At 36.9% G+C, this 19,616-nt stretch overlaps 2 protein-coding genes across 10 annotated transcripts in view; both read right to left on the reverse strand.

Annotated features, from left to right (window-relative positions):
- kcnt1a (potassium sodium-activated channel subfamily T member 1a) overlaps nt 1–10,756 on the reverse strand; it is a 50,322-nt gene extending 39,566 nt beyond the window's left edge. For 6 of the 9 annotated variants that reach the window (XM_035949031.2, XM_055019351.1, XM_055019350.1 and 3 more), the window contains exons 1-3: nt 4,025–10,756; nt 3,742–3,919; nt 1,407–1,574 (exon numbers count right to left, since the gene is read on the reverse strand). In XM_035949031.2, the coding sequence (XP_035804924.2) occupies nt 1,407–1,574; nt 3,742–3,908 (335 nt within the window). In that variant the 5' untranslated portion in view covers nt 3,909–3,919; nt 4,025–10,756. Of the gene's footprint in view, nt 1–1,406; nt 1,575–2,659; nt 2,709–3,741; nt 3,960–4,024 lie in introns of those variants that run through there. The other 3 variants (XM_055019349.1, XM_055019352.1, XM_023272203.3) reach the window with 3 other exon arrangements.
- A 2,287-nt stretch (nt 10,757–13,043) lies between these two features.
- Nucleotides 13,044–17,724, reverse strand: psmd5 (proteasome 26S subunit, non-ATPase 5). The gene is made up of 10 exons (XM_023272229.3): nt 17,519–17,724; nt 16,472–16,616; nt 16,280–16,393; nt 16,070–16,198; nt 15,593–15,702; nt 15,299–15,441; nt 14,873–15,064; nt 13,828–13,937; nt 13,577–13,717; nt 13,044–13,376 (listed from the first exon to the last, which is right to left on the reverse strand). Exons 1-10 carry the CDS (start codon nt 17,689–17,691, stop codon nt 13,119–13,121), a joined length of 1,515 nt encoding a protein of 504 aa, XP_023127997.1. The 5' UTR covers nt 17,692–17,724; the 3' UTR covers nt 13,044–13,118.
- Between the last annotated feature and the right edge of the window lie 1,892 nt (nt 17,725–19,616).

The following is a 19,616-nucleotide window of genomic DNA, read 5'->3' on the forward strand; positions in this document are numbered from 1 at the left end:
AAACACAGTAAACACTCCATAAACAATAATTATGATGTAACTATAAACAGTACGACAAAGACGGACCAAGTGAGTTCAGGGCCAATCAGTTCTATTTGGAAGTTGCAAAGAAAAAATAAATTCTCAAAATCCTAAAGTTTGGCAAGTGAAAGCAACACAACAAGACAACAAACAGTGCTGTAATGAGGTCAAAGCATCTGGTCAAAACAAAATGTTTTTTTATATGTATGAAGAAATGGTCCAAAACAGTCCAATAACTTACAGTGAGGCAAACAAATAGCATCAAACTCCAAAGCCGTCTAATTCTTATACTATGTATTTTGACCAACAGTCCAAAGCTCAAAAATATTCTGCATACTACCATATAATCTGAATAAAGTTTAAAAATGTTCAAATTTGAAAGGACAGAAGCAGTAAATTTTGGACACTTTTTTGTTTAAATTTACTTAAAATCGTTGCAGATTCCTAATTCATTGTTTAGTTCAGTACATGGAAACATCATGGAGAAGCATGTTTCATTTGGACAAAAACAGGAAAATTAACAAATTTAATTAAAAGCAACATCTAATAATTATTTGCTGAGAATGAAAAGTAATGAGCATGTGACCAGAGATATTAACAAGCAGTTATATAACAGTAAAAATAAAGAATAAATGGCCAAATATCTCAATTTAGTAGACAAACAGCACGAACACTTATCTAAAACTAATGCATAAATAGTGAAATAGTTAAAATTGATGGATAAACAGGGGCAAACTGTTGACACTGATAGCTAAAAGAAAAGAATAAATGGTGTAATGGCTACAACTAATAGGCAAACAGGAACAAAATAGCTGAAGTAGTTTGCTAACAGCAGTGGATAAATTGTGAAGGAGCTCAAACTGATGGGTAAATAGGGACAAAGTTAAAATCGATAGCTAAAAAATGAAGAAAAAATGTCAAAAAAGCTAAATGTAATGGAATTTTTAAAAAATAATTACCTAAAAGTAATGGATAAATGGTCAAATAATTTACATTAAGGTTAAACAGGGATAAACAGCTGAAATAGGTGGCTAGAAGTAACAGACAGATGGTGAAATTGCCTAAATTAATGAATGCACAGGGTTAAACAACTGAACTAGTTAGCCATAACGGTTAGAAAATACTGTGGTCATGGATAAATTATTACAACAGCTGGCTACAAATGATGAATAAAAGTAAAAGCCTAAGTCACCATCACTGCTTGTTCAAGTAAATGGTGGCGTTGACGATTTTAAATTCACCTGACAGTTCGGTATGTCTTTTAAAGCTTCGCAGGATTGGCGATTTTGCCCATCAACCATCAAGAATTCCCTGTGAGCGTACCCTATATTTCTGTCTGATCACATCAAACAGCACTTCTCAGCCCACTTTGTGTCGCTGCCTACCTGTCATCGTTCGGGAAGCCCTGGTCCCCGAGCAGCAGGTCTCTGAAGCGGAAGCGGGGCGGCAGTGGAGGCACCTCGCTCTCAAGCTGCTCCATCTTAAGGGTGGAGATGTCTAAGATGACCCCGCTGTTGCTGCTCCTGCTGGTCTGGACGGGAGCTGGAGAAGAGCTGGAGGGGAGAGAGGAGAGAAGTAAACCAGCAGAAGGGAAATAAAGGAGGGGAAAAACAATGGACATGTGCGAAAGTGAAGGGAGGTGGACAGACAGGCAACGTTGGAAAAGAAGAAGATGCACAAGGAGAAGGTGAGGAGGCAAGGAAAGGAAACATGGGATGGAAAAGTGCAGGTGGTGGATTTTCACAGGAATGTGTACAAATATGTGAAGGAGAAGATAGAGTTAAAAAAAAAATATTCTGTCACAAATGTGCCCGGAAACTCCACTATAGGGATCTTTAGTGACTGATCATGTAACTAACCTCTTGACCTGCAGCTTCTAGAATGGGCCAGCCAGCATATGTTCATCTCAAAGCATGCATACTAACTGCATTATTACGTGTGATCATCTAAGCATTTAAGCAGATGTTTGCATGCACTCAAGCTGAGGTTGTACTGCTTACCCTACAATTAGATGATAGAAGAGTGAACAATGTTATTTCTTCAAGTTAAGAACATCCTTTTATGGAGTTACTTTCATGAACAGACACAAAATGTTTGCTTCTTTAGACCAATACACCATAGAAATAATTTAGTAAAATGGAAAAAACGAAACACCTTTTGCTTTGAAAGATCAAATATACATGTTCAAGGTGCCAGAAATGAAGATTTAGAGCAGACTTAGAGTCAGTGTCCACTGCATCTACCATTCATTTTTTCTTGTGAAGGTTGCAACCAGTGATGGAAAGTGCATTTCTTCTTCTTTACAACTGAGTCACAACCCACCAGTTTTACTGTGAGACTCTTTGGAAGGCTGCACATCCCCTATGAATGCAGGACTTTTATTTTGAAATGGTGCATTTGCTGTATTGAGAGAAGGATCCAAGTACTTCTTCCACCACTGGTTTCAACACAAGCTTGAAGCGCACATCCTTAATTCTATATAATACTCATGATAGCTTCATGAATTAGCTTAATCTTGGCCTAAAAGCATAAAAATGTTAAATTTTCTAAATGCCTGCAGATGCTCCCTGATGCTGCCTTGTTCAACCAGAGCCTGAGTAACATGCAAAGGGGGGAACACAGTATAGTGGGATGTTACCTTTGGCCCCAGGAGGAGAAGATGTGGGAAGATGAACTGATGTCGATCGCTTGAAGGGATGAAGATGAATTAGAAACCCCAGAGTAAAGTGAATGGTTTGATTTATGCCTCAGTGTTTTGATATCACAGCACGGATGAGTGTCTTTGAAGGACGACAAGGTTATTTTTAATAGCCTATTTGTTAAATCATCAGCCGCTGCAAAGCTTTTTCACATCATTGTTTTATAATGAGTCCTTTGATGAAATATTACACACCACAGTGATGATTTGAATGAAGTGTACGTGGTTTGGTGTGAAGACGCTGTTTCCAGTGTTTCAGAGATGCAGGATAAACTGTGAGAGCAGAAGAGAACCAAACACATCTCACCTCCATCACTGCTAGAGTCCATTACGCTTGTCAAATTTAGTGCATAATTTATGAAGGGTGCATTTAGTGAAACCTTTCCATTTAACCAAATCCAACCCAGTGCAACACTCAGATCTCATTGGGGCTTATTTGGTCAACTGAGTGAAGCGAGAAAAACATGTTGAGGGAGAAGTTTTATGGTTGTTGAGCTCATTGTTAACACAAATATGACAAACAGATGTGTGTACATATATATATATATATATACATACATACATACATACATACATACATACATACATACATATATATATATATATATATATATAAAAAATAAATAGTTGAGCTATGTTTGTTCACACAGGTGCAGATGCAGTACAATAAGATGACTAAATGTGTTGGTTATTAGTTGTGATAATGCTGATTTGTGTACCCAGATACTGAGAGTTGAGGCAGCAGCCAGTGAGCAGCTGAACACACAACAGTGGTGACAGGAGGAGATGAGCAGACAGTGTATGAATGAAGTAAACACTATGCAACACCAGCATGTTCACACTGCACAATTAAATGAATCACATTTTTATTTAAAAACAAATCCCTCATCTACAAAGCATGCAAGTGATTACTCTTAAGATAACTTTAAAGAAATGTTAAGCGTAAAAACCAAAACTTGCACATCACTGATCACATGCAAACTTCTCATCCTTACTTGTTGGTGCGTGTGAGTGTCTCTTACCGTGGTTTGTGGTTGTTCACGGTTCCATCATCGTTCACAAATGACTGATTCACGTAACATTCACTGCACATTTTGGCCGGAGAACCGGCGCTGCCGTCGGACTGGAGAGCTGCGGTGGTCGGCGTGGAGTCCCTCTTGACGAAGTCGTCTTCCTGGGTTAATTGCATCGGAGGGAGATCTGGCAGAAGGGAGTGAAGTCCCGGAGAGAAAGACGCGCTCTTTAAAAAAAAAAAAAAAAAAGAGTGAAGTGTTTTCTCCCTGTTTGCGTGTGCGCAACTCTCACCTATCCAGGTGCATGTTGGACGGGAGTTTGTGCAAGCCTACGCACATCGAGGCTGCGCGTAAAGTGACAGCTGCCCGGAGAACTCTTCAAACGAGACAAACTGGGAGATGCAAATGAGTCGATGCTGCTGCTGGCAGGAAGAAGTGGGGCGGAAATGTTGTGGGAGATGCAGAGGACAGGTCTGCAGCAGTGAACATGACAGCTTTCCTTCCTCAGGCACCTAATGACATAACTGTTGAATTATCACCCAACTCCTGATGAGCGGAGAGAGATCAGCACCATCTGTTGGAGGCTCACGGTCTCTTCACTTCTACCGTGGAAACATGGGAACATTAACATTTAGAGGACTTTGCACAAGAGACCTGCTCTTTCCAGGATAATAAACAGAGCACAGAAATGACCACAGAGGAGAATCAACATGCCGATTTCCAGAAAAAACATCAGGTTTGAAAGGTTGTTATTGCTACTAATCATTATTATGTACCAGTTGCTGTTATTGAAGGCAGCGTAGGAGTGTTTAGGTCTTTTATTTACAGCACAATAACATAAAAAATACTCAATAACAAGTAGAAGTCCCAGCTGTGTCTGATATATAATCATATACGACATTATCAGACTGATAATACTCTACTGTTGTTGGTTGGAGTGTTTACCAAAATCCAGTGTCAAAATATAAATCTGAAGGCTGATGTCAGACAATTACTGGCTGTTAAAATCTAAGTTCTGCTGCATAAAAATCGTATTTCTCTAATATTTGCTGCATTTGTGATATACTGGATAATTTCCTTTTACTAATACTCTTACACTCTTCCGACCTTGAAGTCTTTTATGAATTCAAAATCTCTCTCCAGTCATTGATTAAATCCCTCATAACTCACCTCTGTGTATTAAAGTTACACATTCAGAACAGATTAAAACAGCTCAGATGTTAGTCAACACTGTAATCTCCTCTACAATGTGCAGATCTATTAATCCCCATCTCTAGCATACCAGCTCACCCAGACCATGCTAGAATAATGTACAACTTCTCTGCATTACACAATGGCTAATTGTACTATTGGAGTGATTCAGTCGTACATGTTAGAGTCAAAAAATGACCCCGAAGAGGAACAATGATAGAGAAAGTTCCACCCTGCAAGTTGACATGTTGGTTCTGCAAGTTTGTTAGGTATAAAACCGTGGAAGTTCAAATCTGTGCTTTTGAGACTGTCATTGGTGGAAATACTCAGCTGGGATTTTCACTGCTTTTCTTGCTCATGTTGTGTCTTTCGGCATAAAAACCCCCACCATACTGGCATGTAGAAAAAACTTAAATTTCACTAGATGGGATCTTTAAACTCTTTGCACAACTTAATCAAGACAAAAGGACTTCATTGCACATTATTCTGCAAAAAAGGTGGTTATGCCTATAAGCATATAATGGTCTTTAAATATAAAATCTAGATCTGAAAAACAGCTAATAATCTCTCAAATAAATGTGGTGCAGCAAAGGGTACAATATTTCTCTCTGAAATGTAGTCTATAATGGAAATACTCCAGTACAAATACTTTTAATTTGTATTTAAGTACAGTATGAAGCATCCACTGCTGCATTTAAACAAAAATTTTGCACAAGAAACATAACAAATTACACTTAAGATGCAGAATGCAAGAATATAATGCATCTAAAATACAAATTTTATGCATTTGTGCACAACACACATGTGGACTGATGCTTTTTAGTTTTGAATTATTAAATGTTTTAATAATTCAAGGTTTCAAAGAGACTAGACACTACCAGTAACCGACATGTTTAATGGTAACTCCAAATGCACAGTTGCCCAAATAATAATAAAAAAAGAAATCAGAAGAATTCATTTACATACCAGAGATGCTTACATCTGTCTTGTTCTTGATGAAATGATATTGTCTTCATTAACAAGATGAGTCTTGTCCTGTCTTTTTTTCAGAAAGGACTCCTTAAGGTCACTGTACTGTACAAGGATGTCTTTAGGAATGCTTTTACGTCAAGGTAGATAATGGAGATCCTCATAATAAATTTATTTTAAAAATCCCAGACATCACAGGCACATGAAGTATTAATCAGGACATCAGGATGATAAGAAATACAAAAGGACAATGGGATGATTCAGCAGTCAAATAAAACCTGAAAATCCCGCATTTCCCTCCAGTTTTTTCCTGCTGTCAGAGTTTCTCAGGTGCACTGAGGTTCATATTTTAGTGTAAAAGCAGAAATGATGGTTGCAACACATCCTGAGTTTGGTAACCACAGGGCTGCACAAAGAAGAATCTCAACAGCTGAATGTGAATTTTCAGGCAAATTTCCTTTTAAAAGATGAATTGCAACAGAAGACATCTTTCAGTGCCTGTTATAATTTTATCCTTCAGGAGAAGGTCACCGATGCTGAACATTAAGCGCTACGAAAAGGGAGCAAAGCCAAATGGTTTCCTCAACACTTCCAGAAGTGCCAAAGAGAAGGAACGAAAATCAAACGTACAGAGAAAAGATTGACTGACTGGATGCTTTTTATTATTTATTTCTTTGTTTATCTGATGACGCAAACGGCAGCGAGTACAGAGAAGGCGTGGGTGAGGTGATATGATTCACTGGGGAGACAGTGACATGAGGTTGTTGAAGAGTTTCAAGCTTATGAGGGATGTTTTCGATTGAGTCAGTCATTCTCACTGGAGAGAAGCTGTTCTCCTGCTGGGGAGAAGAAAGTCACATCTGTGAGATTTAGAGATCCCACTGGGACAGATGTGTACAAGTTTAAATGCTGAAAATAAATGATAATATAAAGCCACGTCACATGTATGGAGGCAGCAGGATGCAGCCGATGACTACAGGTAGACAGAGGAGGAATGATTTATAATCATCAAAATGCAAATTGATGAGCACTGTAAAAAAAAGTTTGTACATTTTACTGTGAACCATGATGGTAAACATCTGTAAAGTCCAAAACAGTTTGATGCAGTTTGTATCACTGAATCACCGTAAATAAGTTCATCAGGAGAAAAAAGTTTTATTTCCGATTTTTTTTCTCTTCAAAAAATACATTTCTCGACTCCTGCACAGTTTTTAATGGAAAAATGCTGGAATATGTATAACAATACTGTAATTTTTGCATTTAATTCTTGAAAAGAATACAGTTTTTCCACAGTTAAATGTACATATTGTTGGATTGATAATGGAAACGTGCTGCAATATTTATAACAAGTAACATGGCAACTTCTGCATTTATTACATATCAAAAATAGTTTGTCACTTTTGTGTTAAAAACGGACATATGCTTTTAATGACAGCTTTAACTGCAATATTTGCTAAAAGTACATATATTAAATGTTAAATACACTAACTGTTGTACTGATAATGGAAAAATGCTGTAATATTTAAAATAAGTTGCACAAACTTTATTTTATATAGTATTTTCATGTCAATTTTAAGAATTTTAAAGGTTGATTTTTTTAAACAGTAAAATATGGAATGAAGCACGTTTTTAAACCCTAAAATCACCAATATCAATACATTTCTTTGTTGTAAATGTAGAAAATGTTTTATCGTAATTTTACAGTAGCGTTCTGGCAACCACAGCTGCTGGAATTTTACCATAAAACAAAACTTTTTTTATATATATAGTGAGGAGCTTTGCATAAATACACTGTAAAAGTATTTTTTTACTGTTACTTTGAAAAAAAAAAGATAACTAAATGGTAACTTGCTCGTTTAACAATGTTTGACTGTAAAGTTAATGTTTTTACTGTGGATATTTGCCATCACTGAAAGGACTGCTATAGTACAGATGTTGCCTGTTGTGTTAAATTAAAGATAATATCTAATAAGACCACATAAAAAGTCTGACTTTACATGTTTACTGTGAAAAAACAGGATGGATACATTTGTAAAAACATGCGTGATGGTAAAATTACAGTTTTTACTGTATTTAAACCTGCGAAAATATATATTAATTTAAAGATCTCTGCTATGGCTGTTGCAGTTTTTACAGATGTTTAACATACAGTGATCTGCCATTTTTAGTATTTTTTCCTGGCACCTTTGCCGCCAGATTTTCACAGCCCTTTTGTGACGTTCCCAGCAATATTTACAGTCGTACACGTGCATTTGTTCCTTTAGGTTACTTCCCCAAACAGTTGACACAACGGAGTACATCACGAGCAATTTGTGTGTTGACTCAGCAAAGACATTAAATAAGCAGTTAATCTAGAGAGGAAATATTTGAATGCAATGAAGATTGTCTAAATAAATAAAAGTAATTCAAGGAAAAAGCAAAAACTAAAGCTTTTGTAATTTTACTGCTTAAACTTTTCTGATTCATTGTGTGAACGTTGACTCACTGTGACGTCAATGATTGGGTGAGGAATGCTGCACAGCAACGTCTGAAAGATTAAAATTTAAGAACAATGCTTAGGACTACGCCGTATATGCTGAATGTAATAAAAAGCTTTGCTGAATCTTTTCAGAATTTGAAACTAAGAGTACAGATAAATGTAAAACCAACAGAAAAACATTAATAGTATGTTTATAATAAGCTACACATATCACAGATAATTATTGTTGTTCCCATGTAATTAAAGAAAGCATGACAAACAGTACAAATTATATACAAGTTTTTTGAAAACAGAAATAAATGTAATTTTTCATTACAAGCATACGACTTAAACCAACTGTTGGGTCGTTAATTTAGAGTTAATTCATTTTGTATACCATTTTAAAATATATAAAACTGTAAATTCATGATTTGTGTCATGCCTGAATTTTGTGTTTTCCCTGTACTTAAATAACGATATTTCCACTATAAAATGATGCAGAAAAGACACAAACGGATGCATAAAACTTTACCAGAATGCAGGAAATGTAATGTTTGACGCTACTGGGAGAAGGTTTCTCAGACTACCTGTTTGATGCGTTTCCTTCCAAATGTTCAAATGAAACCAGCGAGAATAAAATGTGACTTATCACTATGCTGCGATTCTCTTTTCTTCAAGCGGCACCATGATGTTGACATTTATGATTCACAGTGAAATGTCTCAACAACTGCTGGATGCCATTTTGTAGACACATGTATGTACAATTCAATGTGAGCTGCAATCATTATTGTGACCTACTGACCTTTTGACTTATGTCATGTAGCAAAAAAGACAACTTGTCCAACAGTAATCACATTCTCATCTGCTTCAGCTGTACTTTCCTGACATTATCATCTACCTCAAAGCAGAGCCGGACTCCTAATCTTGTTACATTGCAGGTTATGGTGGTTTAGTGCATTAATGTATTCTTGTTGGAGTAATATATTAGGCACAGTAGTAACTGATGGCAGCATTTACACAATCCCATCAGGGGCGCGATATCTGATGCTATCTGATGCTATCTGTGATATCTGTGATATCTGCGCTGCCACTCACACATAAATATGTGTAACCCTATGGTTACTGCAAGGAGAAATAAAATACAGCATTAAGTGGTGGCTGATTACATACAAACCAGTGGAAACGCAGTAATAATCCATGAAATTTAACCGCTATATTATCATATTAGTCCATTAAAGACTTTAATTGAGCTCAGTGTGACACTTTGTTCACAAACAAAGCTGTCTGTTCCACATTTTCCCAAATCTGCAAATACGGCTGCTGTGAAGCGACAGCGAGGAAGACGAGAAGTGCCTGTGACTGTACCATCATCAGCATGATTGCAAGGGCTTCGGTTTGCACGGACAAAATCTTACATAAGCATTGCAGCTATTTCCAGTTCGAAGTCGGACCTTTCCCCTGTGCCATCGCTGTCTCCATCTGGCGTCTGCAGCCACTGTGCTGCCTCTGAGCTCGACCCTCCACTGAACAGCAACATACAGCTTGGAGCCTCAATTTGAAAATGACAAACAGAAACCAAAAAAGAAAGCAGCAACGTGTCCCTTGTAACTGCGGTTTCTCTTTATCAAAGCCCTATTTTTTTCAGTTTATTTGGTGTTAATTTGTTTTGCTCAAGGTTTAGTTAAAAGAAAATTAAAGTATTAAATGTGTGATATTATAATATGGAGACAGTAGAAGCAATGATATGAGCAAAAGTATTGCAAAAGCAAGTCATTTTCTCAAAAAACCTGAATACAGCTTGTACATACTTGTATACTTGTACTTAATCTTAGTAGCTCCATAATAAGCCTCTAAAATACAATATATACGGTAGTTGAGGAGTAACTCAGTTTTCAGTCTTCACATGTCAGACGTCTATGAGAGTTCTTTTGTTGTTGTTTTTTGCCTCATCAGATGGTTTGATTTGAACAACTATTCCAGCCCCACAAAGACAAAAATATGTATTTTTCCCCCCCAAAGGAAACACAAATATTGGGATAAAACGCAAAAAAAATGCAGTCAAACTGCTGCCCCCTAGTGGAGATGACGCAGAACACCAGACTCAGGCAGCTTCTGTATCTTTATACCTAGAACTTCATAATGTTGCCAAATGTTCTTATGTACATTAGATAAAAGCTGGAATCTCTCTGCCTCTCTGCTATTTTCACAGATCCAGATTTAAGCTGAAAAAATGTTTTGTGTCATTATTTTTTCCACTTACAAGATATAATCGCTAACCCTAACCCATGTCAAACCCAAATACAATCTTTTTTGTGTTTCACAAGGTGTGGCTGCATTAGACAGACACAAACAAAAGCAAATGATAGCTTTTTTTGTTTATTCTTTACAAGAAAAACTAACAAAACTGAATTCTACCAAAATGACCCAATATTCAAAATTTCTTATTTTTAATGGAACCAATCAATTTTAAGTTTTCAATGGCTTTTTTTAGCATTTGTTTAGTATTCTGGCTGTGATTGCACAAAAAGAAAGTACACTTGAAGACCTAAAAGTGATTTTTAATGCAATACTTCACAAATATATGGGGTGTCCCAAAACTTTTTTCCACAACTGTATATGTACTACGGTTAGAAAATGCTAAGAAATGATGTGATATCAATAGTGGAAATACTCAGAACTGTAAGTTTTGTATAAATATTCCAGTAGAAGTTAGCCACACAATAAAAGTATGATCAGAAGAATATAATTGAAGCACAGTGTCTTGTGACTGATATTTCATTGCTACATGTGACTTTATAATACTAATACATAAATGTATAAACAGTATTTTCCAGTTGCAGTTGGTTAATACGGAGTTTTTTGGGTTTTTTTTTTACAGTTTGGTGGCTGTGTGAGGAACCTCTGAAGACAAATCAGATGTTAAAACAATTAATGGTGCAGGAAATAACAAAAACCAAGTTCTGCTACAAAAGTTTGCATTTACTTTTTGAAGGCATTGAAATTAATTTATTCATTTAACCTCTTTAAGCGTCAAACATTTTTAAAATCAAACTTTCCGAGAAGTTTGAGAGATCTATTGTAGCGGAACTGAGAACAAATTACAGACATCTGAAATGGGGCTGTTTCTTGTAAAGCTGTAAAAAGCTAAAAAGGTTGAGAATCACTGAGCAATGCATTGTATATAATAAGCTTTCTGTTTGGTTTTACCTTGAAGAAACTAGTAATTGGTGTTAAGTAACATAACATGGAAAGACTTGAGTCAAGTGCAGAGACTTCAAAGTGGTACTTAGCAGAGTTCGAGTAAATTAGTCGCTTTTCATCATTGTCATTATAAAAAAATCTTTTTATCATGCGAAAACAAAAATGAAACTGTTGCTTAAAAAATAAAAACCTTGGAATTTCAGAAGTTACACATCGGGGTGTAATATTATTTTCCTGCAACTTTTGTGTAAAACATGAAAAGTGAAGAAACAGCTGTGAGACTGAATCTTTTTTTAATGTTAAAAAAGTCATTCTATTTAGTAAACAAAAACACATCATTGACAGAAAAAAAAATCTGATGAATGTCTGAAGGATTTTGGGAAACGAGTTTGATAAATGAGGCTGCATTTTTGGTCAAGTCCAGTGTGAAGTGAAAGATACTGCGATGTGAATCTGTGTAAGTACCTGGGTGGGTAACAGCTAAGGGTAACAATTTTAGATCTTTAATTATTGCTTAAGACTAAACGTGTTAACGCACCACATGGACTACATTTGTGTGATAATGTGGAGATGTTGATGCAATTATTACACCATGTTTGATGCTTTTGTGTGATTTTCAGCATAGATATATTTAAATGGATGCTTCCTATTTAAGGGATATTCCAGCATGTTAGTGTTTCAACAAAGTTGGGGGACTATTTAAAAAACAAAAAAATGCCAAAATCAAGCAGCCGTTCTTTTAGGATCCTCCAGTTTTTAGCAAAATCTTTCATTAGAACCCTCCTGTCCTCTAATTACTGAAGTCCTTCTAACACCACACCCCCGAGTTTGCAACCTTCCTGCTAATTTTATGGTCTGGTAAATTTAGTCTCTATGCTAGAGACAACTTTATACAAGCATTTTCAAAACCAGTGTAGTACTCCTTAGGTTAACTAAACTAGCTTCTAAAACAGTGGAGTATTCCTTTCATATACCACATATTTGCGGAGATTTTTTAACTTTGCTACATGTTTTCTCATCTACAATTTTACTTGTGGCTAGTGATTTTATTCCATATTTGCAGAGTCTAAAAATTATTTTAAAAGGTCTGATATAGCATATGTCTCTGGTCACTGCAATTCAAACATGTTCAGAAACTGAAAAGTTTGTGAATTTAACCAATTCCTCATTGCCATGTTACTTTGAAGACACATGAACTCATTCTACAAACAATCATAGATTTCCCATGAAGTCAAGAAAAAGAAAATGAGTGAAGACTAGTATTAGGTGGTTAATGTTTTATCAGAAAAGTCAGTTATGTTAAAACACTTTAAACCATCCTTTATGATTGTTTTTTCTTGATGCAGTTGAGTTTTAACCCGTTGGCGATTCATATCTGTCAGTTTACGCTGAAAGACCAAGGAGCTTTCAATCAAGTGAGCTTCCAACAGCCTAATTTGTTAGAATTATTTATGTTTTTGTCAAAGACTGAGTGCAATATATTAACCCACAGTTAGATGACTCAGGCACTTACCCTTTATTTAAGCATTAACCAGAAGCCCATGACGTGTACCTGCGTTTATCTGAATCAGTCTGCTCCCTCTGTGCTGACTGCGGCCACAGCTGAAACATAATAAGGTCCTTCTCTCAGGTAAGTCTTCAGGCGGATGTAGTGTTGACTGCCGAGTATCTCTGCTGCCGTCGATGAACTCGCAAGTGACCCCACCAGTTCAAATTTAGCATCCTTGGCCTCCTTTGTCTGACCTGTGGAGCGATCCAAAATGAACTCCATGAAGCCAGGAGTGCTAATCATCAGCTTCTGGCCCCACGGCTGAGCGGCAATGGCCTGAAAAACACAGACATCCACTTATGAAGTTACAATAATAAGAGCAATGCTTCTGGTATTTTGTGAAATCAGAGAAAATCTAAATAAAAATAACAAAAACAAAAGGAGATCTTTATTTTCAGGTAAAGTTCTTTAGCTTTGCAGGTTATGAAAAGGTCAGTAACAGAGAGAAAATGATGATAGGTAAAAGCAGTGCTTACAGTAAATATCCGCAAAGCCCCGCAGTGCAGCTCTGGAAACGGCTGAGTGCTGATGTTACGAATCATGTCCATAGGCTGGTTAGATAAAAGGTGGAACCAGGACTCTGTCAGGGCCAAAAGGTCTTCTGTCTGCTGCTCTGGCTGCAATAACAAAAAGGAAATTAAAAGACTGCTAAAGTTGCAAATTTTTGCCGATTCCATTCAAAGACACCAAATTTTGATGATTATTCTTTCTGTGTTAACATAAATACCTGTAGGGTGAGAAGTTGTGATATGGCGTCCAAGCTGCGCACTCTGAGCTCTGTAGCTCCAGAACTGGCGAGCTGGCTCATTCTTAACAACACAGACTTGAACTTTTCTCCTGAAAAACAATCCCCAAAGATCCCACGACATCGGTTATAATTACAACACATACACGGCAAGTAAAACCTGACACTGTGTCTTTTATTCTGGAGGGAAACCTCAAAGTAAACTACAATTAAGACAAAGACACTTTGACACAGGCAGCAGCATAAAACAATGACACGCTTGAAAAACATTGTGTTCTTACTCAAAACTGATGTTAGTTTTTATTCTTTGGTTTGATTGCAATCAAGTCAGATTAACCAAAATTTCTTTACAGGATGTTAATTGCTTGTTTCAACCATGTGTTTATGACTCATGAAATTAAATCACTGCCACCACTTGTCAGCAAATTTCACTCACAAAAATGTCAGTAAAATGTTAAAAGAAGATTTTCACACTACAGAGAGTCACTAACAAAGAGTCAAACACGTTTAGCAGCGCCAGGAGTGGACCAATAGCTATGAAAATATTAAATTGATAGCAGAGAGGAGATGGTTTGATGATGTTAGATGATAAAATTGTATTTTCTAAAACATTGCAGCCCATGACAAATATTCAAGGCGAGAGATATTTGCTATGAAAACAGCTTTACATGATGTCAGACGATACTAAACTGGACGTAGATCAGGCTAAAGACTGTGATGAAGGCATTACCATGAAAGAATTTGTAAAAGGGCTGCAATGAAAAATTCCAATAAAAGTGATGAACTCTTACAAATTTTGCGCTCCATTAGACATCATGTTTTACCTTCATTCATTCATATTACAGAATTATCTATTAATATGAATCATCCAAGGTCAAACAAGTGTTTCTTTTTTTTCTTTTCAGCAGAAACAGATCTGTCTGCCTCTTGAATCACTCCTACCTGCCACTTCAAAACTAAACCATTCATCAAAGTGGTCCTTGCATGAGGCCCAGTGGTTCAAGTCATACAAATAGACCAAACTCACCTATTTTCTGCAGGACTTGCTTCCCCTCCACAGTAGATCCAAGTAGTCCCAAAGTGTCCAGGGCCACTCCGATCATCACGGGGTCTGGATCAAGGGCCATCTCAAAGACCTTGTTCTGGAAAACTGGGTAGGTTTCACAAACCTGCTGTGGACTGTCCATAATGGCCAGATTGCCAAAGAACTTCACCAAACCTACAGCAGTAACATTTACACTGTAAAGGACTGAGCATTGCAGCACTGTATGTTTTCACTATTGAGTAGAGTTTCCAGTATTTGCACTCCTTTTATGTTTCAGATTATCAAAAACAGCTTCAACGTCATTCATGATGACAAAGTCTGTTTTTCTTCTCTGCTGTCTGTGGCATTGATTCATGAGAACAGTTTTTCATTTAGAAATGAGTTTGGAGCAGTTTTTTAAAGACTTGCCAGGAAGGTAGAGGGAGGAGAAGGGATCAGTGTCTGCTCCTCTGATCATGTTGGAGATCTTATCCATTATACCCTGCTGGGCCAAATACTGTCGACCATGCTGACTGTGGGCAAGAGTTGTCACCATCTCTATAGCTGTGGCTCTGGTGACAATAAAATATACAACACAAATTAACAGCACAATAGAAAAGTAAAGACACAGAGCAAAAGGTGAGGCTGTGAAAGCAAAGATTAGATAAACTTATATATAGTGAAACTACTGCGGATAAATTATTTTCACAATTCATTTTATACCTGATCAATACATCATCTCCCGTCAGTTCACCGAGCAGCTGAGAAATGAAGCTGCTGTTGGCACAGTAGCCAAGAGAAATTGGAGAAACCGATGAGATTTCCACCACCAGCTGCAAGCAGAGAGAAGAAGAAGCAGGAATTCTTAGGTCATCATCAATAAAGTGTTCATTTAATTTATAAAATTTGTCAGAGCAAGAAATACAAAAAAAATCGACAGAGAAAATGAGTGTTTGGTAGGAGCAATATCTTTCTAATAGATAACCTTTTTGATTTCACTGAGAACCATTAATTAAATTGATTAGCATTTACTGGCACTACTCTGCTAGATGACTGCAACATGAGTTAAATGATATAACTCTACAATTATTGCCAATACTTGAAATTGTGGTTAATAACTTCAACCATATTGTCACTGATTCTATCATATTAAGAGTGAATGGAAATCATTTTAGAAAAGCTGCATGCGCTTAAACCCACCTCATAAAATCTGTATCTGACAATGTCACTTGTTGCCATCACATCCTTCATGACTTTCAGCAGGTCGGTCTGGAATAATTTGTCTAATCCAGGCTTGGAGTGACTGAGTTTAGACAGGGACTGAATCGCCTAATAAATGAAACAGTTACTGCACACACTGTAGATGAATTTAAACCGCCAAGAATGTCATTTGAGGGTTTCATTCATCACCTGTTTTGCCACAGCCATCTTCTCCTCTCCGATGCAGTGGATCATTGATCGCAGGATGTCATTATTGTTGAGGACTTCAGCGACAGCGTCTGGATGGTCCACCACTCGACCAATCTGACAGAGAAAAACAAGAATACTTGACATTCTCATTGTTTAATGGGACACTTTGCGTAAGTGTGCAAAGCAGCCTACCTGTGTCAAGGCCAGTATTTTGACACTTTCATTTGGATGGGTCAGCCCCCCCTGTAGCTCCACTCTGTAGTTCTGGACCACCTGAACAGGGCTGAGGGCTATTAAGAAACGTTCAAGGATGTCCACACACAGCTCGACCTGCTTCCTGTGAACACAGCTCAGATCAGCAACTGTAAACCTCCTCATCATTAGTTCAATAGCTACAACTTAAAACTATGGTCATTAATTCTGCACAGGTTTCCGCATCAGCACTGCGATGTGATTAATAGTCACATGGCAGAAATGCAATATGGAGTACGGCAAATTAACTAAATTATATAACGCTACACTTTCTCTGTTGTGATACAAAAAGAAGACGAAGTTTTTATTTTCCTTCATTAATCTACAAGATAAGTCTGTTTGATAGAACATGTTACAGTGATCTATGAGTTCTTGGATACAATAAGACTTTTTTTAGTTTTTTTTACTCCATTCACAAGACACTGAGTATGTTGACATGTTGCTCCACTGCTGGTCCACTGCCAATAAACAAGGCAGCACAAGTAAATTGTTAGACCATTTCAAAAAAACAACACTGCTCTGCATGATGAGTGAAAGCCCAGGTCTGAATGCCAAACTGTTCTGGCAGCTCTCGTGTGTTTAAACATCAGCTTTTCTGCATCTGAACTGTCAATAAGTTCAACAGTGGGACTTTGTGTATAAAGGGCAACGATTCCTGCAATGCTATTGACACGGACACCTCAAAAATAGTCAAAACATTAAAGTGAATTATGTAATTTTCAGACATTGTTTCGTTTTGAGTCCACTAACATGAAGAACACTGAATACTGTCCACACCTGCACTGCACTGTGTGCTTGGTAGCATTGTAGCAGTTAGCTTGCTAACAACTAGCCCAGCTAAACGTTGCTTTTTAATATCTAGCTAACATTAGCTGCAGTTATGTTAGCTTGCTGTTTAACTAGCTGACTAGCACTAACACTGACTCAGCAGTTGACAGACACCACTTTGCCAAACAGTGTCAACTAGATGCTGCGAGTCAAACCAACCTTTCATTGGTGTTGAGCAGAGAGAAAATCACGTCCAGACGTTGTCCGCTCAGAGAGTCTCTCAGAGCGCTGACCGGGATCGATAAAAGGGCTGTTTTTAAACTCTGCAGCTCTTCAATTGGATCTTCAACGCCGGAGATTTCCTCCAGCAAACTCTCTATGGAGGCAGCCATGACTGTCAGTGTTTGGGGAAACTACAGACAAATGTTTCCGCCTGCCGTCAAACTGACTTCTTCCTCCTCCTTTTTACTGTTTCACATCAAACATCACCGGCGCTTTACCGCCACCTGCTGGACGGAGTGGGAGGCTACGCTTCATTTCAGATATTTTTCAGTCTCTTTACGTCCACCACAATTCTCTAAATTAAATTAAATTTAATAAAGTAAATTATTATTTAATATAATAAATCATATTATTTTACCCATTATTTATGTGTGACTGGCAATTTTAGATTAATTGCTACTGATAATACAGTAGCAGTAAAAAGTTGCAGTACCTGCTCATACAAGGAATTTACATGCAAAAATGTACAAAAAAAGCAATCCAAGTGTAAACAAAGCAAAATATGTTTCATATGGTTTTGGGTGTAGGTTTCATTTATACATTCATTTAAACAATATATAAAGGAAATGATAAGAAAAAAAAGTCAGCCAGCAAGAAATATTTCAGGTTTTAAACTTCTTTAGAATTTCTGTAGATACAGTTGCATTTATACCTGCCTTGGGAATTGAGACCTAAGGTTATCTCAGCTGCAGTCGATAATGTCAGTAAAGCCTCAGAAATCAACATCTGACAGCAGCTCAGAAGCTCATTGCTTTGCAGAGTTTAAGTAGCAGACGTATCACAGCATCAACTTCCACGAAGAGACTGAGAATCAGGCCTTAATGGTTGAATTGCTGCAAATAATCCACTTCTGAGAGAGACCAATAATAAGGACAGAACTTCTATATAAACAAAAAAATATATGAGTCATGCACAAATCATGTCATGTATATTTAATATCTGCAGCTTTTTTGTAATTTTTTTACATACTACCGTTCAAAAGTTAACATAATTGCACAAGGTTTTCTAATCATCAATTAGCCTTTCAACACGATTAGCTAACACAGCGTAGCATTAGAACACAGGAGTGATGGTTGCTGGAAATAGGCCTCTGTACCCCTATGTAGACATTTCATTAAAAATCCAGCTAGAATAATCATTTACCACATTAACAATGTCTAGACAGTATTTCTGATTCATTTAATGTCATCTTCATTGAAAAAAAACAAGTTTTCTTTCAAAAATAAAAACATTTCTAAGTGATTCCAAACTTTTGAATGTTAGTGTAGATCCTTTATATCACACTATATCTTGACCTGGGTCCAATTTAATTACTTATTGCCTGAAGCTCAAAATCCAATAAGTGATGCAAGTAGCTGTTTTTCGCTCTGGGCTACAGAAAAGCATATCATTTATATAACATGCAGAGCTTCCCGGTATTGCTACTGATAGTTCATGGCGACATCATGAGCAGATAAAAACAAACACACAGACAAAAAACACTGTGTATTACTAACTGTTAAGAATGTGCTACACAACACTGCACATACTCCTAAAAGCAGCATGTGTATGCGACTGTATGTCCAGGAGAGAGGTGTGAAGTATTTATTTGTTTGCATCCAATGTACATTTCTTCTATTTTGCTCTTTTCACAGTGAGTTAACAAACTCTTGCAGCTCAGTGAATGAGAAGTCATATAAAACTGTTGTGTAACTTGTTTTGCCTTTAGTGTAAGAATTAAAATATTAATACAAATATTAGCCAGAGTTGTTCTATTGCAGTGAGTTTATTGAAGATTGTTTGCTAAATTCTTACATACCTTCACTTTGTCTTAAACTTGATGGTGAACATAATAAGCAAGAACAACTGATGAATTTTAACTGATACATTAGACCCTAACTTCCCAAAATAGCATTAAATATTGATATCATTCTCTGCTGAAGGCCCACTGTTTTACAGTATTGCATTAACATGCTGCGTTGTGTTGGGTGTAGTCTTTCCCCTGCTGCATTTAAAGATCTTTTCTGCTTCTCTGACTCACGCTGGTTCACAGACT

Source organism: Amphiprion ocellaris, chromosome 17, assembly GCF_022539595.1.
Source record: "Amphiprion ocellaris isolate individual 3 ecotype Okinawa chromosome 17, ASM2253959v1, whole genome shotgun sequence".
Taxonomy (NCBI): domain Eukaryota; kingdom Metazoa; phylum Chordata; class Actinopteri; family Pomacentridae; genus Amphiprion; species Amphiprion ocellaris.